At 50.1% G+C, this 25,307-nt stretch overlaps 3 protein-coding genes across 3 annotated transcripts in view; 2 read left to right on the top strand and 1 right to left on the bottom strand.

The window, feature by feature from the left end:
* Positions 1-24,306, top strand: part of WDR45B (WD repeat domain 45B) — a 33,319-nt gene extending 9,013 nt beyond the window's left edge. Inside the window, exons 3-10 of the mRNA XM_050763734.1 lie at positions 8,581-8,682; positions 12,219-12,306; positions 14,690-14,784; positions 17,140-17,330; positions 19,657-19,742; positions 21,355-21,456; positions 22,195-22,316; positions 22,813-24,306. Of these exons, the coding sequence (XP_050619691.1) occupies positions 8,581-8,682; positions 12,219-12,306; positions 14,690-14,784; positions 17,140-17,330; positions 19,657-19,742; positions 21,355-21,456; positions 22,195-22,316; positions 22,813-22,919 (893 nt within the window). The 3' untranslated portion in view covers positions 22,920-24,306. The remainder of the gene's footprint in view (positions 1-8,580; positions 8,683-12,218; positions 12,307-14,689; positions 14,785-17,139; positions 17,331-19,656; positions 19,743-21,354; positions 21,457-22,194; positions 22,317-22,812) is intronic.
* FN3K (fructosamine 3 kinase) overlaps positions 1-25,183 on the bottom strand; it is a 137,341-nt gene extending 112,158 nt beyond the window's left edge. The window contains exon 1 of the mRNA XM_050763743.1: positions 25,167-25,183. The gene's annotated coding sequence lies outside the window, so the exon portion shown is untranslated. The remainder of the gene's footprint in view (positions 1-25,166) is intronic.
* OGFOD3 (2-oxoglutarate and iron dependent oxygenase domain containing 3) overlaps positions 10,996-25,307 on the top strand; it is a 231,783-nt gene continuing 217,471 nt past the window's right edge. The window contains exon 1 of the mRNA XM_050763740.1: positions 10,996-10,999. The gene's annotated coding sequence lies outside the window, so the exon portion shown is untranslated. The remainder of the gene's footprint in view (positions 11,000-25,307) is intronic.

Genomic DNA, 25,307 nt, shown 5'->3' on the forward strand with positions numbered 1-25,307 from the left:
TTGTTTCAATATTGGCCCTCAGGGGAGGCCTCTGACCTCCTTCTACCCCTGTTCACCCTAACGTGTCCTGTCTCCCCACCGCCACCCCACCTTTTTCTTTCTTTCCTTTCTTCTTTCCTTTCTTCCCTTTTTTTCTTTCACAGAATCTCTCCCAAGCTGGAGTGCAGTGGCTCCATCTTGGCTCACTGCAACCTCCACCTCATGGGTTCAAGTGATTCTCGTGCCTCAGCCTTCCAAGTAGCTGGGATTACGGGTGCCTGCCACCACACCTGGCTAGGTTGTTTTGTTTGTTTGTTTGTTTTGTATTTTTAGTAGAGATGGGGTTTCACTGCGTTGGCCAGGCTGGTCTCGAACTCCTGACTTGAAGTTATTTGCCTGCCTCGGCCTCCCAGAATGCTGGGATTACAGGCATTAACCACCACGCCCCCACCCTTTCTAATTGTGGGTCTTAAGACCCTCCCCAGAGAAGGCCGCACCCTCTGCCCCTGGGGAAGGAATGCTGATGTCACGAAGCTTCCATAAAATCCCAGGGAGACAGGGTTCAGCAAGCTTGGTGGAAGCTCTGCGTCCTTCCCCGAATACCTTGCCCTGTGCATCTGTTCATCTGTGTCCTTTGTAATATTCTTTGTTATAAACTGGTAAACATGAGGAAGTGTTTCCCTGAGTTCAGTGAGCTGTGTCAGCAAATTGAACCCAAAGAAGGGGTCACGGGAACCCCAACTTGAAGCTGGTCAGTCAGAAGTTTTGAAGGTTCTGACTTGCGACTGGTGTGTGGTGCAGACAGTCTTGGGGACTGAGCCCTCAACCTGAGGATCTCACACGTCTCCAGGTAGATGCTGTCGACTGAGTGAGAGGATACCCGGCTGGGGTTTGCTGTGTGGTGTCTGCTTTGGTCACAGAAGTCTTCTGTGTTGATAACTGTGTGAGAGCAGAGAGAGACCATGATTAGAGGAGAGAGTTTTTCTCCACCACAAGGACTGGGGTGTACCTCAAGTTTTCCTCAGCTGATGTTTAGTAGGAGCCTGTTTTGTGTCCTTCGCAACCTATTGCTGCAGTTTTAGTTGCTATTATAGAGAAGTCCAGCAGCTAGGGACCCTTAGAGATGCAGACGCTGACATCCTGGGCAGACTTGGGCATTTCTTCTTTTTGTTGGATATAGAATGTTCCAGGAGTAAATGCTCGGTGCTGCGAAGTAAACCAGCACTCAGGCAAAAGTTTAATTCTCTCAGCAAGGCAATTTACTTCTGCAGAAGGGTGCCACTTGCATCAGTCAAGATGGCAAGAGCACAGAGAACAAAGGAGACCAAGGGGATTTTATCCTGAACGCAGTCCCTGTCTCTGCGTCACTCCCCCATGGGCTGGGGTCGGACGGCACAATCTGAGCTGACCTGATTGGCTACTTGTACATGTTTTTCTCAATATAGAAGGGGAGGGGTGTGAGGTACAGAAGTGGAGCGTGTGAGACGTGCAGTTCCGGGGAACACTGGATACAGGCAACCGAGGGAACAGGTGTGAGTTGTTGATTAGAGCTGACGGGAAGCAGGTAGGCTATTTACAGTAACTGGGGGCAAGGAAGAACAAGAAAGTTGAGTTTGAGAACAAAGGATAAGGAAGTTAGCAGGCTAAATAAACCCTTTGAAGAGAAACTCAGAAAGATTTATTGTATCTTACATTTTTCTGTAACAAGGACTGTTCTTTGTAATATTTTAGTACCAGCCCTTGGGGTCTGGAACGTAGGAGGCTCTGAAAGTAACCCTGGTCTTTCTGTGGGGAGACCCTCTCTCCCTCTTCAGCCGCAGGAGGTGGGGGCCAGGTGCTATGGGAGAATCTCTTTGGCAGGGGTTTAAAAGTCCTCTCTAACTCCTGAAGTTGGGCTGTTACCTCTGATTACTTTTCATTGCAGGAAAGGCCTTCACTCTCCTCCTCTGCCTCTTCTCTTGATTCTGAAAAATCTGTTCTTTTTTTTCTTTCCGTGGTTAAAACTCAGAGACTGCATAGCTAACTGTGCTGGTGACTGACTGTGTTTGTCTTAATTCTTAATTCTTTTTTTTTGTTTGTTTAAGACAGTCTTGGCCGGGCGCGGTGGCTCACGCCTGTAATCCCAGCACTTTGGGAGGCCGAGGCGGGCGGATCACAAGGTCAGGAGATCGAGACCACGGTGAAACCCCGTCTCTACTAAAAATACAAAAAATTAGCCGGGCGCGGTTATGGGCGCCTGTAGTCCCAGCTACTCGGGAGGCTGAGGCAGGAGAATGGCGTGAACCCGGGAGGCGGAGCTTGCAGTGAGCCGAGATCGCGCCACTGCACTCCAGCCTGGGCTGGGCGACAGAGCGAGACTCCGTCTCAAAAAAAAAAAAAAAGACAGTCTTGCTCTGTCACCCATGCTGAATGGGTGCGATCCCAGCTCACTGCAGCCTCTGCCTCCCGGGTTCAAGCGATTCTCCTGCCCCAACTTGCTGAGTAGCTGGGATTAGACATGCATGTACAGGCCTGAGCCACCACACCTGGCCTTTTTATTTTTTTTTAATTGAGGCAGTGTCTCACTATGTTGTCCAGGGTGATCTTAAACTCCTGGCCTCAAGTCATCGTCCCGCCTTGGCCTCCCAGAGTGCTGGGATTACAGGTGTGAGTGAGCTGCTGCCACCACGCCCGGCAAATTTTGTATTTTTAGTAGAGACGGGGTTTTTCCATGTTGGTCAGGCTGGTCTCGAACTCCCAACCTGAGGTGATCCATCTGCCTCGGCCTCCCAAAGTGCTGGGATCACAGGTATCAGCCCCTGCACCCAGCCAACATTTCTTCTCTTAACCATTAGCCAGAATCACATCTTGCTAAGGGAATGACTTGTTGCTTTTAGAACTTGAAAAGACGGCTGCGCACAGTGGCTCACGCCTGTAATCCCAGCAGTTTGGGAGGCCGTGGTGGGTGGATCGCCTGAGGTCAGGAGTTCGAGACCAGCCTGGCCAACATGGCGAAACCCGTCTCTACTAGAAATGCAAACATTAGCTGGGTGTGATGATGAGCGCTTGTAATCCCAGCTACTTGGGAGGCTGAGGCAGGAGAATCGCTTGAACCCAGGAGGTGGAGGTTGCAGTGAGCCGAGATCGTGCCATTGCACTCCAGCCTGGGTGACAAGAGCGAAACTCCATCTCAAAAAAAAAACCGTGAAAAGACGACAGATGAAGCATTAATAACTTTATTAATAAGCCTAAGATCACGTAGTTTATAAAAGGGCTAAACTTTGTCTCTCAGTTGAATAGTGTTTGAAGAACACACTAGTGACCTTGGCATGATTCTCAGGTCACTCAGATGTGTGTCTAAAACTTACTGAACCTACATTGAGGAAACAGTTACACTTCTAACACCTGGGGCGAAGCAGGTCTTTGGTGGCAGCATTTGAAAAAAAAATTAAGGTAAAAAAGCATGTAAAATAAAATTTACCATCTTAACCATTTTTAAGCGTATAGATCAGTAATGTTAAATATATTTACATTGTTGTTAAACAGACCTCTAGAATTTCATCTTGGAAAACCAAACTCTGCATCCATTAATTCTCTCTCCCCTGTCTCCTAGTAAGCACCATTCTGCTTTTCTGTCTCTGTGGACTTGACTGCTGTAGGGACTTGCTATGAATGCCATCATGTAGGACTTGTTGTTTTCCGCCTGGCTTATTTCACTTAGCGTAGTGTCCTCTAGGATCTCTGTTGCAGCCTGTGTCAGAATTTCAGGCCAGGTACCACGGCTCACCCCTGTAATCCCAGTGTTTTCAGGGGCTGAGGCGGGAGGATTGCTTGAGGCCGGGAGTTTGAGAGCAGTCTGGGCAACATAGTGAGACCTTATCTTGAAAAAATTGGCCGGGCGCGGTGGCTCAAGCCTGTAATCCCAGCACTTTGGGAGGCCGAGACGGGCGGATCACGAGGTCAGGAGGTCGAGACCATCCTGGCTAACCCGGTGAAACCCCGCCTCTACTAAAAAAAAAAAAAAAAAAAAACTAGCCGGGCGAGGCGGCGGGCACCTGTAGTCCCAGCTACTCAGGAGGCTGAGGCAGGAGAATGGTGTAAACCCGGGAGGCGGAGCTTGCAGTGAGCTGAGATCCGGCCACTGCACTCCAGCCTGGGCAACAGAGCAAGACTCCGTCTCAAAAAAAAATAAATAAATAATAATAATAATAAATGAGAAAGAATTGCTTCTGTTTAAGGCTGAGTAATAAATCATTGCACGTGTGGAGCACGTGTTGCTTATTCATTTCTCCACCTGTGGACTCAGGTCCTTCTGCATCCTTGCTATTATGAATGATGCTGCTGTAAGCGTGGGTGTGCAGGTATCTCTTCCAGACCCTGCCTTGAGTTCTTTTGCTTATATAACTAGAAGTGGGATTGCTGGATCATATGGTAACTTTTTTTTCTTTTTCTTTTCTTTTTTTTCTTTTTTTTTTTTTTTTTTGAGACGGAGTCTTACTCTGTCACCTAGGCTGGATGGAGTGCAGTGGAGATCTTGGCTCACTGCAGCTTCCGCCTCCTGGGTTCAGGCAATTCTCCTGTCTCAGCCTCCCGAGTAGCTGGGACTACAGATGTGCACTGCCACTCCAGGCTAATTTTTGTCTTTTTAGTAGAGACAGGGTTTCACCATGCTGGCCAGGGTGGTCTTGATCTCCTGACTTCGTGATTCCCCCGCCTAGGCCTCTCAAAGTGCTGAGATTATAGGTGTGAGCCGCTGCATCCAGTGGTCATATGGTAACTTTTTGATTTATAAAAATTAGTTTTTTTTTTTTTTTTTGAGACAGAATCTTGCTGTGTCGCCCAGGCTGGAGTGTAGTGGCACGATCACAGCTCACTGCAACCGCCGCCTCCTGGGTTCAAGTGATTCTCCTGCCTCAGCCTCCCAAGTGGCTGGGATTACAGGCGCCTGCCACCACACCTGGCTATTTTTTTTTTAATTTTTGGTAGAGACGAGGTTTCACCATGTTGGCCAAGCTGGTTTCGAACTCCTGATCTCAAGTGATCTACCTGCCTCGCCTCCCAAAGTGCTGAGATTACAGGCGTGAGCCACCACGCCCAGCCTTTTTATTATTTTTTAATTGAGGCAGCGTTTCACTGTTGTCCAGGCTGATCTTAAACTCCTGGCCTCCAGTCATTGTCCCGCCTTGGCCTCTCAGAGTGCTGGGATTTATAGTGTGAGTGAGCTGCTGCGCCCAATCTCTCTGATTTGTTGAGGACCTGCCATACTTTTTTCCAGAGCAGCTGCATCAGACAGGTGTGAGAGTTCCCTTACCTTCCTGTCTTGGCCAGTGCTTGTTATTTCCTGGGTTGAAAAACAATATTAGCCATCCTCTGCAGTGAGCCCTGTTCCCATCACTGCACTTGCCTGGGCAACCCTGTCTCAACAAAAGAAAAACATTAGTCATGCTGATGGGTGTGAGGTGGTGGCATCTCACTGCGGTTTTGATTTGGATGTCTCTGATGCCTAATGATGCTGAGCATCTTCTCTTGTACTTGTTGCCATTTGTAAATGATCTTTGGAGAAGTACTATTCAAATCTTTTGCCAATTTTAAAATCAGGTTGTTGTTGTTTTTATTGTTGAGTTAGAAAAGTCCTTCATGTAGTCTGGATATTACCCACTTATCAGATGTGTGGCTTGCAAATACGCTCTGCCATTCCATAGACTGTGCTTTCGTTCTGTTGATTGTGTCCTTTGGTGCACACAAGTTTGATGTCCCAAAAGCACGTTGCCCGTGCTGGTGTTTTTTTTTTTTTTTTTGAGATGGAGTCTCCCTCCTTTGCCCAGGCTGGAGTGCAGTGGTGCGATCTCGGCTCACTGCAACCTCCGCCTCCCGGGCTCAAGCGATTCTCCTGCCTCAGCCCCCTATGTAGCTGGGATTACAGGCGCCCGCCACCACAGCCGGCTAATTTTTGTATTTTTAGTAGAGACGGGGTTTCACTATGTTACGCAGGCTAGTCTCAAACTCCTTACCTCGTGATCTGCCCACCTCGGCCTCCCAAAGTGCTGGGATTACAGGCATGAGCCACTGCTGCCAGCCAAGTTTTTAATTTTTATTTTTGGTAGAGAAGGGATCTCCTTATGTTGCCCAGGATGACCGTGAACTCTTGGGCTCAAACAGTCCTCCCACCTCTGCCAAAGTGCTGGGATTACAGGTGTGAGCCACTGTGCCCAACTGCCTTGAATTTCAGATATCTCAAAGATCAAGGTGAGGCACTTTTGAGTCATTTTGTGCAGCTGTAACTGGAGAGGTAGAGCTCATGGTCATTGCAGACAGAAGTGAGTGGACAGTCCTGAGTTACGTGAACCATACAGAACGTGGGAGTTTCTCATCAGTGTGCCCCTGTTGCTCCCCTCAGAGAGCATTGGTCATCCTTTTGTCATGGACGACCTCTGAAAATTTGTGGACATTTTCCTCTTACATAATTCATGAACAGTTTGGAGCATTTCAGACTGCGGTGGCTCACACCTATAATCCCAGCATTTTGGGAGGCTGAGATGGCAGGATTGTTTGAGACCAGGAGTTCAAGACCAGCCTGGGCAATACAGTAGACCTCGGTTCTACAAAATTTTTCTGAAAAAATTAACCAGGCTCGGTGATGTGTGCCTATAGCCCCAGCTACTCAGGAGCCTGAGGCAGGAGGGGTCCTTGAGCCCAGGAGTTTGAGGCTGTAGTGAGCTATGATCACTTCACTGCATTCCAGCCTGAGCAATATAGCAAGACCCTGTTTCTAAAAAAAAAAAAAAAAAGAAAGAAAGAAATGATAAAAATCACTCAGCATTAAAGTTTTTCTTTTTTTTTTTTGAGATGGAGTCTCTGTCACCAGGCTGGAGTGCAGTGGTGTGATCTCAGCTCACGGCACCCTCAGCCTCCTGGGTTCAGGTGATTCTCCTGCCTTAGCCTCCTGAGTAGCTGGGACTACAGGTGCCCGCCACCACGCCCAGCTAATGTTTGTGTTTTTAGTAAAGACAGTGTTTCACCATGTTGGCCCGGATGGTCTCTCTCTTGACCAGGCTGATCTGCCTGCTCAGCCTCCCGAGCAGTAAAGCTTTTAGTGTGCTTTCTTGGAGTTTACGGGTTTAGGATGCTTTCTTGGAGTTTACAGGTTTAGGATGCTTTCTTGGAGTTTATGGGTTTAGGATGCTTCCTTGGAGTTTACAGGTTTAGGATGCTTTCTTGGAGTTTACGGGTTTTGCCATCTCTTGAAATATGGATTCAAGTATTTCACACATTTTTCTGAGTTAGCTTCCTGGGGTGTTGTGTGCTCAGCCTTTATGAAACAGTGAACATGACGACAGTAAGCTGAGAGAAGTTGGAAACCTAGCACTATTTTTTTAGCCAGTCACCTTTCTCATTTCTGATGATAGTTAGATATAAATTGCTGATTAAAAATGAGTTCTGTAGGCCGGGCGCGGTGGCTCAAGCCTGTAATCCCAGCACTTTGGGAGGCCGAGACGGGCGGATCACGAGGTTAGGAGATCGAGACCATCCTGGCGAACACGGTGAAACCCCGTCTCTACTAAAAAATACAAAAAAACTAGCCGGGCGAGGTGGCGGGCGCCTGTAGTCCCAGCTACTCGGGAGGCTGAGGCAGGAGAATGGCGTAAACCCGGGAGGCGGAGCTTGCAGTGAGCTGAGATCCGGCCACTGCACTCCAGCCTGGGCGACAGAGCCAGACTCCATCTCAAAAAAAAAAAAAAAAAAAGAGTTCTGTAGGCCAGGCACGGTGGCTCATGTCTGTAATCCCAGCACTTTGGGAGGCCAAGGCAGGTGGATCACTTGAGGTCAGGAGTTTGAGATCAGCCTGGCCAACATGGTGAAACCCCATCTCTACTAAAAATACAAAAATTAGCCGGGCATGGTGGTGCATGCCTGTAGTCCCAGCGACCTGGGGAGGCTGAGGCAGGAGAGTGGGTTGAACCCAGGAGGTGGAGGTTGCAGTGAGCTGAGATCGTGCCACCACATTCTGGCCTGGGTGACAGAGCAAGACTCCATCTCAAAAAAAAAAGTCCCGGCCGGGCGCGGTGGCTCACGCCTGTAATCCCAGCACTTTGGGAGGCCGAGATGGGTGGATCATGAGGTCAGGAGATCGAGACCATCCTGGCTAATACGGTGAAACCTCATCTCTACTAAAAAATGCAAAAAACTAGCCTGGCACGGTGGCGGGCGCCTGTAGTCCCTGCTACTTAGGAGGCTGAGGCAGGAGAATGGCCTAAACCCGGGAGGTGGAGCTTGCAGTGAGCTGAGATCCGGCCACTGCACTCCAGCCTGGGCGACAGAGCAAGACTCTGTCTCAAAAAAAAAAAAAAAAAAAAAAAAAGTCCCGTATTCCCAGCTTGCTTGGGAGGCTGAGGCAGGAGGATCATGTGAGCCCAGGAGTTGAAGGCTGCAGTGAGCTGTGATTGTACCTGTGAAGAGCTACTGCACTCCAGCCTGGGCAACACAGTGAGATCTTGTCTCTTACAAAAAAAAAAAAAAAAAAGAAAATTACCACGTTACCTGTTTTGACTTTCTCTTTTCTTTTTTATTGTAAAATATACATATTAACTTGTAACATTTGTCTTTTTAAAACTATCATTTCAGAATTTCTGGAAGGAGGAGTTGGCCATGTTGAAATGTTATTTCGCTGCAACTATTTAGCTTTAGTTGGTGGTGGAAAAAAGCCGAAATACCCACCCAACAAAGGTACTGTAATTGTGTATTTAAGAATCATGCCTCATGTATCCCAGTCTTTTTTTGAATGTGTTTCTGTTTGTGGCCATGTGTGATTTTCCCTAGCAGTTTTGTGAAATACCCAGGACTGGTCGCTGGGGAGGAAGCAGGTGGAGAGGACGCCAGGTCTCTGTTCCCGTACGGAGCACCTGAAGAGCGTCACTCGCTTGAGTTGTCATAGAACACGTGCTTTTCGGTCAGTCAGTAAACAGAAAACGGGCCCGCTGCACCTTAGGTTGACATCATAAATGTCATGAATTCATTTTAATGCAAGGTAGAAGGATTTTTTTTTTTTTCTTACTGAGAGCCATTGACTTAAAGGAACATTAGTTTCATAGCTACGTAGAACAGAAATCCAGTTTGGCTCTGGGTTTCGGGATATTTTTGTTGGGGCGGGAGTCCGTGCATGTGAGTGCAGACAATGTGGCATGAGAGCTCTGGCCCTTTTAAGTAGAGGGAGGAGCAGACAGCTTTCCTGACAGCTGCGTGCCTCGTGCCAGCCTAACCTCGCTGTTGGTTGAGGAAAGAGGGCTCGAGGCGAAACATCCAGGAATGGAGGGCAGAACACGGAAGACGTGGGAGGCAGGAGGCGGTAGGTGGGAGGTGGGCTGGGGATGGGAGGCGGGAGGTAGGCTGGGGGCGGGAGGTGGGAGGCAGATCTCTGGGAGGCTCGAATGCCAGGTAACGTGTGGCCCGGAAGGAGATGCCATCAGATCTGTGTTTTGGGAAAGTTCTGGTCTGGACGCAGTGCATGAGGTGAGTGAGGAGACACCAGAGGATGGGGCAGGTGTGGAAAGCCGCTGTTGATGGGGAGAGGCAGGAAGAGTGGAGCGAGCATCCTCATCGGAGCCCAGTGCTAGGCGGGAGGAGGCCTGAGAAAGCGCTCTGGTTCTGGTGACGTTGAAGGCTGCCGGTGGTCTTGGAGGATGGCTGAGTGGGAGCCCAGTGGTGGGTGGGTGGGGTGGAAGGAGGTGGGGAGGGAAGGAGAGGCTCAGTGAAGGAGGCAGTTCGGAATCAAGACCAGGATGGGGCTGTGGGGGCGCCGCATGCCAAGTGGGAAGTGAGCGGGTGCACTAGGATCTGGGTGAGACCACGTACTTAGGAGTAGAATAGCCCAGCCCAGGTCAGGCACAAAGGGATTGTGTGGAAAGGCAGAAGGTTCTAGATGACTCGTGACAGGCTTTGGGGCCCAGCTCACAGTTCTCAGCAGAGCCCCGTGAACTGCATGAACATGAATGTGCGGAAGAGAGTCCACACTCAGGTGAGGGCTGGCCCTGCCTGACACACTCAGGTGAGGGCTGGCCCTGCCTGATACGTTTATTTTTGTTTTGGAATTAGGAGCAGAGAAATGAAATGGGGAGAGATTATTGGCAGGAAGAACAGTGGAAGACAGGGCTTGAGGTCTTGGCGTTTGAGCAGTTCTATAGTCTCACAGGTCCGAGGTTAGTCTGCCAGCTTCAAAGCAGAGTTGAGAGCTAGCCTAGCCCAGAGGGGCAGAGGCCTGTGGCTTGTGGGTCCTCTAGAGGAGCCCACCCAGAAGGGACAGCGGAGGTTCCACAGAGAGAGCTGGGCAGGCTTTGCAGGAGAATGACTTTGCCCTGGCTAATTGGGGATGGGCAGAAATCCTGCTGGAGATTTGGTCTGTGTCTTGTCATGGAGAACTTCATCGACCATTGAGGAGGAAGGGAAGCTTACAGGTGGAAGTCAGGAGGCCTCGAGGGCCGCTTCCCTTGCCTTACCTCTGGCATTGCTGGGGGACCCCAGGTGCTAACAAGGGAGCCATTTGTATGAGATAATCTCAGGTCTCATTCTCATTATAAGGTTTCTAAGAGGTGAAAAAGCCTTAGAAATTTCACAGACGTAGAAGAAAGCAGTATTCAGCAGGTTTTTGAGTACCACGTACTTTTTGTAACATCTAAAGGTACTTTTTTTTTACTAGTAAACTTGATTTTTATTTGTTTATTTAGTTTTGAGACAGGGTCTCACTGTATTGCCCAGGCTGGAATGCAGTTGTGTAATCCTGGCTTACTCCCCAGGCTCAGGTGATCCTTCCGCCTCAGCCTCCCAAGTAGCTGAGATGACAGGAGCACCCACCACACCCGGCTACTTTTTGTGTTTTTAGTAGAGAGTGTTTCGACATGTTGCCCACGCTGGTCTCAAACTCTGAGCTCCATTGATTCGCCCGCCTCTGCCTCCCAAAGTGCTGAGATTGCAGGTGTGACCCATCATGCCCGGCTGTGTTTTTTTGAGACCAGGTCTTCCTCTGTTGCCCATATTGGAGTGCAGGGGGGGTGATTATAGCTCACTGCAACCTCAGACTCCTGGACTCAACCTGAGTAGCTGTGACTAATTTTTAATAACTTTTTATTTCAGTGATGGGAGTCTCACTATGTTGCCCAGGCTGGTCCTGAACTCTTGGCCTCAAGGGCTCTCACACCCCAGCCTCCCAAAGCACTGGGATCACAGGCGTGAGCCACTGCACCCATCCCTCCTGTGGTTCTTCAGAAGCACGGTGCTGGCTGGCATTCTCATCCCTAAAGCTTATTGGTACATCAGCCCTTAGAACACAAACTGCTAATTTATCCTAATAGAATGTTGCAATGTTAGCAGGCAAACAAGACAGAAGAAGTTTTGAACTTAAAAAGGAGCAGGGGCTGGGTGCGGTGGCTCACACGTGCAATCCTAGCACTTTGGGAAGTTGAGGCGGGTGGATCACTTCAACCCAGAAGTTTGAGGCCAGCCTGGGCAACATGGTAAAACCCCACCTCTACCAAATAAACAAAACTTAGCTGGGCATGGTAGTGCATGCCGGTAGTCCCAGCCATTTGGGAAGCTAACGTGGGAGAATCTCTTGAGCCTGGGCTGTAGTGAGTGAAGATCGCGCCACTGCACTCCACCCTGTCTGAAAAAAACAAAAAAAGAACAAGAACAACTCAGGACGTTGAGTGGAGTGAAAACCTCGTTGGCCCTGATTTGTGTCCCTCTGATTTCACTTTAAAGCTGAAACCGCCCTTCCTGATGCAGGTTTATCTCCAGCACTTTAACGTCATTGGTCAGCTTGCCCGTGGGCTCAGTCGGGTGGAATCAAGGAAGGTCAGGGAGAGGAAAGTAACCAGGCAAGGGTCGGCAGAGAGGAGATGAACGTGCTTCGCGTGCCTGTGTGTGAGGCCAGTGGGTCGCCTGAGACCGAGACCGGGACCGGGCCGTGCGCACTGAGAGAGGAACGGGCGGGGAGGGAGCAAGTGGGCGGCCAGCTACCAAGAAGGGGAGACGCTGTGAGTGGGGAAGGGGCCTGAGGGCAGATCCCCGGCACAGCTCCCGGTTTGAGTTGTACCCCAAGGCCTCCCAGGTGCGGGTGTGTGTCTGAGGCCTGGGGCTGGGCACAGCCGTGCCAGTGGGAAGAGAAACCGCCTTAGGTGTCAAGCTGGCATCTCTGCATCCCAGCACCGTGGCTGTTCATGACTGTTCGTGACTGTTCATGACTGCGTTCATCTGTTCTGATGTTTCAGTAATGATCTGGGATGACTTGAAGAAGAAGACTGTTATTGAAATAGAATTTTCTACAGAAGTCAAGGCAGTCAAACTGCGGCGAGATAGGTGGGTTTGGTGTCAGTAACATTTTAAAGTGGAATTTTACTTTCTCTAAAGATGGCTGAAATACTTTTCTATTTCTAGCAGAAAAATGTTTAGGAAATTATGTATTAAAATGTTGGCCCTGGTTTTTATGACCCAAAGGATATAAGGATTATTTATATTGCTGCAAGAAAGGCAGCGAATTGTATTTGTTTTCGGGGCTCCACTGGAGGTAAGTAGGTGGTGGGCATGGATGGCACACGCCACAGTGTCCCAGGCAGTGGGTCTCACTGTGGTGAGTTCTGTCCCATTCTGACAGGTGCAGAGCTGAAGACATGAGTTTTGAGCCTTGAATTACCTTGCTTTTAGCCCATACTTTGCCAAATGCTGCCTCTCAATAAAGGTTTTCGATTTGAGGGTAAAGGGAAACTGAATTTTCTGTGTTGAAAGTAGCAGGTGGCTCTGTCAGCCATGGCCTCAGGGGCATTTAGGGGGAATATGGAAGTTTGTCCTAGTACATTGAGCAAAATAGCGCAGAGTTCGTTCATTCGGGTTTTTATTTAATATGATTTCCATATATTACTCTAAGATTTCCATCTCTGTCGGCTGTGGGAGGACAGTGGCCAAGCAAGTTGGATGTAAACAGAGGTCATTCCACCTCCCTGCTTTTTTTTGTTTTTGTTTCTTTTGTTTTTTTTTTTTTTTTTTTTTGAGATAGAGTCTTGCTCTGTTGCCAGGCCGGAGTGCAGTGGCACAGTCTCAGCTCACTGCAAGCTCTGCCTCCCGGGTTCAAGCAATTCCGGCCTCCCAAGTAGCTGGGACTACAGGTGCACGCCATCATGCCCGGCTTATTTTTGTTTTGTTTTGTTTTGTTTTAATTTTAATTATTATTATTATTTTTTGAGACAGAGTCTCTCTCGTTACCCAGGCTGGAGTGCAGTGGCGTGATCTCGGCTTACTGCAAGCTCCACCTCTCGGGTTCAAGCAATTCTTGCCTCAGCCTCCCGATTAGCTGGGACTGCAGGCTCCCACCACAATGCCTGGCGGATTTTTTTGTATTTTTAGTAGAGACAGGGTTTCACTGTGTTAGCCAGCATAGTCTCCATCTCCTGACCCGGTGATCTGCCCGCCTCGGCCTCCCAAAGTGCTGGGATTACAGGTGTGAGCCACCGTGCCCGGCTGATTTTTGTATTTTTAGTAGAGACAAGGTTTCACCACATTGGCCAGGATGGTCTCAATCTCTTGACCTCATGATCCGTGCGCCTCGGCCTCCCAAAGTGCTGGGATTACAGGCATGAGCCACTGCACCCGGCCAGCTTTCCTGCATTTTTGTGTGGGTTTGTCATTTTAATAACGTCAGTATTTAAAGGCCCTTAGTAATGCAAATATCTCCGGCACCGTGGCTCATGCCTGTAATCCCGGCCCTTTGGGAGGCCTCCCGGCCCTTTGGGAGGCCGAGGCGGGCGGATCATGAGGTCAGGAGTTAGAGACCAGCCTGCACCCCATCTCTACTAAAAATACAAAAATTAGCTGGGCATGGAGGTGCGCCTGTAATCCCAGCTACTTGGGAGACTGAGGCAGGAGAATTGCTTGAACTCAAGGGGGTGGAGGTTGCAGTGAGCCGAGGTCGTGCCACTACACTCCAGCCTGAGCAACAAAGTAAGACTCTGTCTATTAAAAAAAAATAATAGGCCGGGCGCGGTGGCCCAAGCCTGTAATCCCAGCACTTTGGGAGGCCGAGACGGGCGGAACACGAGGTCAGGAGATCGAGACCATCCCGGCTAACACGGTGAAACCCCGTCTCTACTAAAAAATACAAAAAAATAGCCGGGCGAGGTGGCAGGCGCCTGTAGTCCCAGCTACTCGGGAGGCTGAGGCAGGAGAATGGCGCAAACCCGGGAGGCGGAGCTTGCAGTGAGCTGAGATCCAGCCACTGCACTCCAGCCTGGGCGACAGAGCCAGACTCCGTCTCAAAAAAAAAAAAAAAAAAATAATAATAATAATAATAATAATAATAATAATGCAAATGCTTGAGCCAGATCTAGGAACTTCTGCTTTCAGACTTTTCTTATTTTTTCCAGACACAGTAGCATAAAAATATCGCTTCTGCTATGTGTTTTGCTGGGTTCTGAACCCAGATGAAATGTTTGATGTCTGTGAACCTCAGCGACGTCTCTTAGGCTGTTCTTCACCCAGGCGAGAAGCACTCCCTCGGCAGAGCCAGCCTGCGTGCACTCGCCTCCAGGCCTGGCGCTGGTTCCTGCCTCCAGAGGTTTTTCTTCAGGAATGATCCTTTTCTGTGTGGTATTTCCAGTGTCTCTCAGTTTCAGTATGAGAAGACCAGGAGCATAAAATGTTTGGGTTTGACTTTAGAGGAAAGCGGCTCTGATCATGTTTTTCTTTGCAGAATTGTGGTGGTTTTGGACTCCATGATTAAGGTGTTCACATTCACACACAATCCCCATCAGCTGCACGTCTTCGAAACCTGCTACAACCCCAAAGGTGAGGAACTGAGCAGACGGGGGCGACGCCTGTCCTGGGCACTCCCTTCTCCGAGCAGGTCTCTTTCTGAGCAGGGTGCCTTGGCGAGAGCAGTCCTGAGCACAGAGGGGCCTCCAGAGGAGATTGACCTTCCAGGGCCCACAGCTCAGCACCCCAAAACTACCTTCTGACCAGAGTCACAGAGTGGGGGCCTGTCCCCTCCCACCCAGTGATCGTGGCCTCTCAGGACCTCCACAGTGAACCAGGAACCTATGTTTTCACCACATTGGGAGCCACTGAGTTCTGGGCTCAAGCATTTCCTTCCCTTGTCTTCTGAATTGGAGGATGGATTGTGTTTGACTTTGTCATTTGTTGTACCATCTTCATATCTCTTTAAATTTTGAGGTTTTGCCCCTGGCTTTGTTGGGGTAAAATTTACATAAAACTCACTCTTTTTAAGAATACCATTCTTGGCTGGGCGCGGTGGCTCACGCCTGTAATCCCAGCACTTTTGGGAGGCCGAGGCGGGCGGATCACGAGGTCAGGAGATCGAGACCGTCCTGGCTAACACGGTGAAACCCCGTCTCTACTAAAAATACAAAAAAATTAGCCACGCGTGGTGGCGGGCGCCTCTGGTCCCAGCTACTCGGGAGGCTGAGGCAGGAGAATGGCGGGAACCCGGGAGGCGGAGCTTGCAGTGAGCCGAGATCACGCCACTGCACTACAGCCTGGGCGACAGAGGTAGACTCTGTCTCAAAAAATAAATAAATAAATTGGCCGGGCGCGGTGGCTCAAGCCTGTAATCCCAGTACTTTGGGAGGCCGAGACGGGCGGATCACGAGGTCAGGAGATCGAGACCATCCTGGCTAACATGGTGAAACCCCGTCTCTAATAAAAAATACAAAAAAAAACTAGCCGGGTGAGGTGGCGGGTGCCTGTAGTCCCAGCTACTCGGGAGGCTGAGGCAGGAGAATGGCGTGAACCCGGGAGGCGGAGCTTGCAGTGAGCCGAGATCTGGCCATTGCACTCCAGCCTGGGTGACACAGCAAGACTCCGTCTCAAAAAAAAAAAATAAAATAAAAATAAATAAATAAATAAATAAATAAATAAATATAAATAAATAAATACCGTTTGTGGCCAGGTGTAGTGGCTCAAGCCTGTAATCCCAGCACTTTTGGAGGCCGAGGCGGCGGATCACAAGGTCAGGAGTTTGAGACCATCCTGGCTAACATAGTGAAATCCTGTCTCTACTGAAAATACAAAAAACTAGCCAGGCGTGGTGGCAGGCGCCTGTAGTCCTAGCTACTCGGGAGGCTGAGGCAAGAGAATCACTTGAACCCAGGAGGTAGAGGTTGCAGTGAGCCGAGATTGCGCCACAGCACTCCAGCCTGGGCAACAGTGAGACTCCAAAGAAAAAAAGAACCGTCTCATCTCCTGGAAAACTTTCTTGGGGCAGTCCCCTCCCCACTCAACCACCAGGTTTTGTTTTTTACATGTATTTGTCCTCTGTGTGCGTTTTTTTTTTACATGTATTTGATGGCTGTGTGTGTGTTTTTTATATGTATTTGTCTTGTGTGTATGTCTATGTGGTTTTTACATGTATTTGTCCGCTGTGTGTGTGTGTGTGTGTGACTTTATTGGTCTCTGGCCATTTTTGGCTGTTACGAAGGAGTGCCGTGCATGTTTCCATAGCAGCCATTGTGTGGGTCGTTTTGTTTCCCTTGCGTTGACACTGAGGGTTCGGCTGCCGGGTCGCAGCCATGTTGTGGTTGTGTCTGACTCTGTAAAATGCGGCCATTTATTTTCCAGAGTGGCCGTGTGTCCTCTTGCATCTTATCCTTGATTTATGAGTGTTCCAGCATTGTCGGTCTCTCTAGCTGTAGCCGTTCCGTGCGTGTGTGATGATATCTCACTGGTAATGGCATCTCCTTGTGGTTGTAGTTTGCATTTCTCTGAGAACTGGCGGTGGCAACATCTTTCCCTGTGGTCTGTGGTTCTTGCCTTTTGAGATCTTTTGGGAAATGCCCCAGATGGTAAAGTGATCGGTTTCACATTGCGTTTTCAGTAGCACGTACCATGACGGACAGACGATTGGTAAAGTGATCGGTTTTGCATTGCGTTTTCGGTAGCGCGTACCATGACGGACGGACGGTTGGTAGAGTTATTCAGCACATGTCTTGATTATGAGGAAGTCTCATGCAAGGTAGCTTTGCTTAGCCCTCTCATACTCTTTACAATGAAAAGTCTAAATTGAATTTGTGGTTCTGATATAAATGCTATACGTCTATTTTTTCGGAGAACTCGGGGGCAGAAAGTGGACTTTGGCTGCGAGAAATCAAAGGCAGTTCTTGATTGGTGTCCTCTGTCTCCACGCAGGCCTCTGTGTCCTTTGTCCCAATAGTAATAACTCCCTCCTGGCCTTCCCGGGCACACACACGGGCCATGTGCAGCTCGTGGACCTGGCCAGCACGGAGAAGCCACCAGTGGACATCCCTGCACACGAGGGTGTCCTGAGCTGCATCGCACTCAACCTGCAGGGAACAAGAATTGCAACTGCATCTGAGAAAGTAAGTGCCCCTCCCCTTGTTGGCGTTGAGCAGCAGGCTCAGCAAAATGGCCACTCCCTGTATCAAGACTCAAAAGGCAGTGGGCCTGCCCCAACCTGGAGCCCCTCAGGGGCCTGTGGACCTGGCTGGTCATGTCACAGGTCGTCTTGTGCCCAGGGACTGGTTTTATTTCCAATTATTTACAAAGCAGTGCCTTGTAAAATATGATAAACCAAAGAAACAGGGCCAGGGGCAGTGGCTCACACCTGTAATCCCAGCAATTTGGGAGGCCAAGGCGGGCGGATCACTTGAGGTCAGGAGTTTGAGACCAGCCTGGCCAAGATGGTGAAATCCCGTCTCTACTGAAAATACAAAAATTAACCAGGCATAGTGGTGTGTGCCTCTGATCCCAGCTACTGAGAAGGCTAAGGCAGGAGAATCACTTGAACCCAGGAGGTGGAGGTTGCAGTGAGCCGAGATCACACCACTGCACTCCAGCCCAGGTGACAGAGTGAGACTCCGTCTCAAAAAAAAAAAAGAAACAAAAATACATACACATCCAAGTTTATTAGAAGAATCAGACATGACAGGTTTGTCATGTTGTTGTAGATTTTGCAGAACCACAGTTTCTGTGTTTCTGTCTTCACAGCCTGAGAACAGACAGCTCCAAACCCTTTTTACCTGCTTAGTTACATGTCTTCATTGAATTACCACCAGATTATAACTTAAAATATTGACATGTTGGTCACATTGTCTTTTAATGTGTGAGATCAGAAGAACTGTTAACTTTTTAAAATAATTTTAAATCTGGGATTCTTTATACTTCTTTTTGCCTGAATTCAGATTTTTACAAAGAAAATTGGTATCTTTTACTATAGTTTTCATTGAAGACTGCAAGCCCAGTGTTGCTTTGTAGGAAATTATAAATTGTGAAGGAGGTGAGACCACAAGCCAGTGATGGGATCCATTTGTGGGCACTGTCCGCGGAGGTTCGGTGTGGGGGCCCTGCTCCTACCCTTTGACACGGTGCCAGCACCAGGGTCCCTCCTCAGCATGTGGGGACACGTGGCTTGGGGCGCGTCCCGCTCACTCCTGAGACACAGCTGAGAGCAGGTTTAGTTATTTCTAGGTAGTTTGTTTTTGTTTTGTTTTGTTTTTTGAGATTGAGTTTTGATCTGTCATCCAGGCAGGAGTGCAGTGGTGCTATCTTGGCTCACTGCCACCTCCGCCTCCCGGGTTCAAGCGATTCTCCTGCCTCCACCTCCCGAGTAGCTGGGATGACAGGCACCTGCCACCACGCCTGGCTAATTTTTGTATTTTTAGTAGAAACGGGGTTTCACCATGTTGGTCAGGCTGGTCTCAATCTCCTGACCTCAGGTGATCCGCCCGTCTCGGCCTCCCAAAGTGCTGGGATTTTATCTTTTTTACCTTCAGATTCTCCATCCCCACCTCCCTGCAACTTTTTCTTCTTTATCTCCCTGTTACGAATGTGGATGCTTCTCTGCTTCCTGCTTTCTTAGCTCAGCAGTGCCCTCTGGGTTAGCCAGGTAGATGGGATTACACAGAGCCTTGCAACATCTGTGACCCATCCTGTGCTGTCGGCAGTCACCTATAGAGCTGCTCCCGCCTTGTCCCCCACAAGCTGGCTCCTTACTGAACTCCCAGGAGTAGGGGCTGCTGGGTTGAAGGATATACAGATTTTTTGTTGGATGTTGTCAAAGAGTGTTCGACAAAAGATGCAACAGTTCTCGTTTTCCCAGCTGTCGGAATCAGCTGGAGAGTCCTCCTCGTTCGGGAGGAAATGTTAAAAACGCCCCCGGCACCCGAGGTCTTGGGCACCTCTTTCTTGGGAAAGCCAGCATAGCTGACGTGAATGGTTTTAAGTCCTTTTATTTTATTATTATTATTTTTTTTGCCTCACCTTTTTGATGGCAGGATTCCCATGCTGCTGTTCCTAGCTATCTGAGGGAGTTAGGATTCGAACAGTGCTTCTCAGGTGAGCACACCGTGTAGCAGGAGCAGGAGCCTGGGCCTGGGCGTTCCTCCTGGGTGTCAGCCAGGGGTGCAGGCGTTCAGGGGCAGAGTCCACACTGCCCGATCAGGGGGTTGTCTCCTGAAGCCTCTCTCGACTTGTGCCCAGTGCTGTGGGACCAGGAGCCACCAACCAACTCTTTCTCAGAGGCATGGCGTGTGCTGGCAGTTGGAGGAGAACGTTAAGTATTAGATGATGTGGGTGAGTCGGAGAAAGGCTTGTGTGGACTAATGGGTTTGTGAATGTAAATCATTTCAAAAAGTAACGAAAAAGTTTTGAATCTTTGATAATGAAACACTTCACTGTTTTTCAAAGGGGACCCTTATAAGAATATTTGATACTTCATCAGGGCATTTAATCCAGGAACTGCGAAGAGGCTCTCAAGCAGCCAATATTTACTGGTAAGGGCACCCCTTCACCGGAGAAGAGCTCTGGGCTAACAGCACGGAAATGGGTCTTTGGGGCGTGGGAGGGGTAGGGGCAGGCACCCTCTACCCCACAAGGCTGGAGGAGGAGAATGTTGGGCTGCTAGGGGGTTGGGTTTCAGCTTTTTAAATTGTGATTAATTTTAAGTTTTTATTGTGGGAAATTACACAAAAGTAGAAAGAATGTCGTAATTAACCCTGCTTCCGCATTTATCAGTAGTTGCTGGGTTTTGTTGTTGTTGTTTTTTGGGGTTTTTGTTTTGAGGCAAGGTCTTGCTCTGTTGCCTAGGCTGAACTGCAGTGACGCTATCACGGCTCACTACAGCCTCGACCTCCTGGGCTCATGCCATTCTCCTGCCTCGGCCTCTTGAGTAGCAGGGACCACAGTTGTGTACCACACGCCAGGCCGGTTGTGTTTTTGTAGCAGGGTCGCGCTGCTGCCCTGGCTGGCGGGCTCGGGTTCACTCCTGTTTATTTTTAGTCTTTCTGGTGTTTTTGCCAGTGTCACCTCTTGACCAGCGCTCCGGCTTGTGTTTAAGGCGATGCTGGAGACCGTGTTGGTTTGTCCGATTCCAGCCTGTTAGAGTCTCAGAGGCCGCACAGCCGCCCACAGTGGTGTCCCTACAGACCCTGGGTGTCTCATGCTGAAGCCCTACTTGGGTAGGATCTCATGCCCTGTGGCCATGGCCAGGAGGCCTGGTGCCTCCCCCTTGGCTAGTATTGAGCAGCATTTGGGTCTTTGAGATGAAAATGTAATTAATTAAGCCAGGCGTGGCGGCTCCCGCTTGTAATCGCAGCACTTTGGGAGGCTAAGGCAGGTGGATCACCTGAGGTCAGGAGTTCAAGACCAGCCTGGCCAACATGGCAAAACCCCATCTGTACTAAAAATACAAAAATTAGCTGGGCGTGGTGGCTTATGCCTGTAATCCCAGCTACTCAGGAGGCTGAGGCAGGAGGATCGCTTGAACCTGGGAGGTGGAGCTTGCAGTGAGCCGAGATCATGCCACTGCACTCCAGCCTGGGCAACAGAGCAAGACTCTGCCTCAAAAAAAAAAAAAAAAGAAAGAAAATGTAATTAATATATAAATACAGTGGCTTTACCCGTGAGGTCCTGGGCCTTGTGGTGTGCAGAGCACACGCCTGTCTGCTCCCAGAACAGACAGCACGCAGCCGATGCCTGCCCCAGCCCAGGTGACCTCCACGGGGGCAGCCTGCACCTCCTGGAGCCAGGATCGTGGGAGAGAATGTGTGTTTCTCACCTGAGTCTCCTGAGGGCAGCCCTGAGTGGCATGTGGGGGGTGGTCTGCAGGAAGCCCCTTCCCTGTCCCAGACACACAGCTCGCCAGCTGCATTTGTGGGGCACCCGAGGAAGACTGTTGCCGTGATACACTGGATTGTGGCTGTGGCTTTGTGGCTTCAACCTGTGGTGCCGTGGGGATGGTTGTCGGCTTGTTAAAGAAAGGGCCGCATTCAGAATCGGCGCCTCCAGAGTGGGCATATTGGGGTCTTCCGCGGCGTTGACAAGTGCTGTGGGTTAAGTCTCTGTCCACATCCACACAAGACCGAGCTGTGCTGGTTTTCTCTGCAGCATTAACTTCAATCAGGACGCATCCCTCATCTGTGTCTCCAGCGACCACGGCACAGTGCATATCTTTGCAGCTGAAGATCCAAAAAGGAATAAACAGTCCAGGTAGGTGTTAGGGGGCCTGCTGGTGGGAAAAGCTCAAGGATGAAAGGAGTCCTTGTTGTTTCAGTGTGGACAGGACGGGACCCCCCCAAGCCAGCAGGGCAGTGTGGATAGACCCCACATGTCATCAGGGCAGTGTACACAGACGCCCCCATGCCAGCAGAGCAGTGTGGGTAGACCTCACATGCTATCAGTGCTGAAGTCTTGTTCATCTGATATTTCTTGGGGTTTAAAAATCAGTGCAGACCGGGCACAGTGGCTCACACCTATAATCCCAGCACTTTGGGAGGCCGATGTGGGTGGATCACCTGAGGTCAGGAGTTCGAGACCAGCCTGACCAACATGGTGAAACCCCGTCTCTACTAAAACTACAAAAACTAGCCGGGCGTGGTGGCAGGCACCTGTAGTCCCAGCTACTTGGGAGGCTGAGGCAGGAGAATCACTTGAACCCGGAGGCGGAGCTTGTAATGAACCAAGATTGCGCCCCTGCACTCCAGCCTGGGTGACAGAGTAAGACTCCGTCTCAAAAAAAAAAAAAAAATTAAAAGCAAAAATAGAATTTAAAAATAAAATCATACAACAGGCTTTGTCATGCATGGCAAAAAAAAATTCATTGAAGCTCAAACTATATGAAATAGCATTTTAATATTTTCAGCAGCAGTCTGAGTTTAAGCAGGTGATTTTTTTTTTCCCTGTAAACTTTTGTAGATGCAACCACCCTTTATTTTTTTGTCTTCACAGTTTGGCCTCAGCCAGTTTCCTTCCAAAATACTTCAGTTCCAAGTGGAGTTTCTCCAAGTTTCAGGTTCCCTCAGGCTCTCCGTGCATTTGTGCCTTTGGAACAGAGCCAAACGCTGTCATTGGTGAGTGGTCCTTCCTGGAGGGAACGTCCCAGCCCATCCCACCTGGGCTACATCCACTGAGCCTCAGACCCAACTTCCCATAGAATTCCCACCGCCGCACTGTGGCACCAATGGCCGCCCAGTTCCCCTTATTTCTCCTGTGGGCTCAGTGTGTCCCGCTTATGGTCTGCACGGCCATTTGGGATGTCTTCAACCCCCATCCCATCCCTCCAGTCTCCCCAGGAAATCACTGGGACGGGTCTTCCAGTGTTTGTATAGATGACCAAAGAATGTTTCTTACCCTGTAGCCAACACTAGGTGACTAGATGTTCACCCCAAGACAGTCGGGGCGCCCAGCCACAGTGCCGAGTGCACTCAGTGGGGACTTGGGGCTGTTTGGGGCTGTCAGAGCAGCTGCCTGGCTCCAAGAGACTGTTTGCAGTTCAGCTCAGTGGGACTTGTTGCTTTTAACTTTGGGGGAAAGAAACACGGGTAAAATGGTCTCCTTCTATCCCAGCTATTTGTGCAGACGGCAGCTACTACAAATTCCTGTTCAACCCCAAGGGGGAGTGCATCCGGGATGTCTACGCGCAGTTTCTAGAGATGACCGATGACAAGCTGTGACTCCAGCCGGGAGCGCCACAGCACCCACCACCTGCCGCCTTCAGGCTCTCGGGGCTGGTGCCAGCGCCCCAGGGGCCTCCTGGGCCACGGGCTGGAGGGGCTGCCCAGGGACCTTGGTCTCGAAGCCATATGTGGTTGTCTGCTTTCCTAAGGACTCCCATTTCCAGTATTAAAGAGAGAATCATCATCAAGGCACCGTAGGTACTCAGTGGCTGTGACCAGCTCAAGTGGCCGTGGCTGTTCCCGTGAGCTCAGCTGTGACCAGCTCGAGTGGCCGTGGCTGCCCCCATGAGTTCAGCTGTGACGTTCGCTTCAGTGGCTCCACAGCGTCTCACACTGACAAGGGGCTCCGTACAGACCTGGGGACTGGGCTGAGAGGGTGGACGAGTTCAAGTTTGTTTTTGCAACAGATTCCATCGTTCTGACTGAGTCTGCAGTGGGGAAGTGAACACGTGTGCAAACGTAAGTTCTTACATTATAAGCAGATTTAAATAGAACACCAGCAGCTTGCCTTAGAAAAGGAGAAAGGAATTCCTTCTCCCGACCGAACATGAAGAAAAACGACCTGACCCTGTAGAGAGAACGCAGCGTGAATGTTCCCCTCGTGTGAGCCCAGCCTGTGGTCTTCTCCGTACCCGCAGCGTGGTCATCTGTGCCCGTGTGTGCCGTCCCCGTCTCTGCTGGGGCCATTAGAACGAGGCAGACACCAGGCCACCCTAGAAGCTGAGCCGTCGGACCTCAGGCGTGTGCGGGGCAGGGACGCGGGTCTCCTGGTTACATTCTGGGTTAAATCTGTTTCCCGGTTACGTGTAGGGAACAGCAGAGTGATGCACGGACTTTGAACATTTATTATGGGGGAAAACATCCTGTCACGTGGGGGTCATCTGCCAGAGCAGGGTCTGGGAGGGCCCGCTGCAGTTCCCGCTGGCGTGGAGGGAAATGCCTTGGTCTGGCCTCCGAGCCCCCAAGTCCACCGTCTCCCCTCCCCTCATTTATAAGAATAGCTACACACTAACATTTTGGGAAGGAAAGGCACATAACTTTTTTTAACATTTGGTAACTAAAATAGGTTATGGGCTCTATATTGTCAGCTACTTGGGATATATATTTAATTTTCTTAAATTCCCGTTAAAGAAACTCTATTTTATGGTTTTGATTTCAGATTGCAAACATATAAAACCTGCGTAGCAGCGAGTTCTTGGTTTTGCCAGTTCCTTCAGTTCCTTTACTGTTACTGTCATGTAATCAACTAACTTTGTATGTGGATTTTGATGTAAAGTATGCATGTTCCTTTTATGTGTATTTAATCATGTTTAATTTTGCACACTTATTTGTAATGTTTCTTTTAAATAAAAGTGACTAATTTTGTTGTACTCTGGACCTGTAATGGGAAATAGAATTGTGTGTTATGAAGCCAAACGCTGTTGCCCTTGTGAGAATCTGGTTGGACTGTAGGTTTCAGAACAGCCTGTGGGACTGAAGGGGGGCCGGCCTGTGACAGGACAAGGTGGAAGCCAGGGCCACTGGGTGCAGAGCCTAGAGCTTCACTCCCTGAGGCAGGGACGGCCTGCCCTCCTCACTCCCTGTGTCGGGGCTGACGGCCTGCCCCTGCCTGGAGGGCACTTCTGGAGGAGGGAGGGAGGAAATGCATCTGTAGGAGGCCTGTGTGGCTCCAGGAGGTCTGAGGTTCCTGTTGCCTGCGGAGGTGGAGAGTGGCTGTGAGTAGCAATGTCCCTGCGTGTTGAAGTGAGTCGGGGTCACCCTGACTTGTCTAACACTTGAGATCTGACTCTGGGTGGGGGAGTAGGAACGTAATTACCAGTTGATAAACATGAAGCTGGGGAAAATGCATGCAAGAAGGGTGGGCTTTCTCGAGAGCTGATGCGGACGGCCGGGCTGTGTGACAGCCCCGTTCACCAGGAACGTGGTGAGGGCCTGGCAGCACCGGCCCTCCCCAGGCGTGTGCTTCTTAAAAATCACTGTAGAGCGGCAAGGGCGCAGTGTCCTCGGGCCGGCGGACTGTCGGGAGCGCAGCAGGCTGCTTTTCAAATGGAACTGATGGGAAGCGCGCCGTACAGAAGACAAGGCCGGGCTGCTGCGTCCCCCGGGAACCTCCTGTACCCTGGACATGGTGTGAAGGGTCTTCAGAGCTACTGCCTCAGAAGGTGCCTACTCAGCAGCTTTCCTGTCTGATCTTACAGGTGCGTGGGCCTGGATGACACTGGCTGTTTCTGGTCTGCTCTCCCTCCCCCGTGGCCCTGGGATGTCTTGTGGGGACAGGTGGCTTGTGCCCTGGGGACGCAGCCCTGACCCACACCCACCCTGCGTTTGAGGGTGACGCCTGTGCGAACCCTTGGCCCCCTCCCCCTCCCTCCCACCACTGTAGTT

Source organism: Macaca thibetana, chromosome 16 (assembly GCF_024542745.1).
Source record: "Macaca thibetana thibetana isolate TM-01 chromosome 16, ASM2454274v1, whole genome shotgun sequence".
NCBI lineage: Eukaryota > Metazoa > Chordata > Mammalia > Primates > Cercopithecidae > Macaca > Macaca thibetana.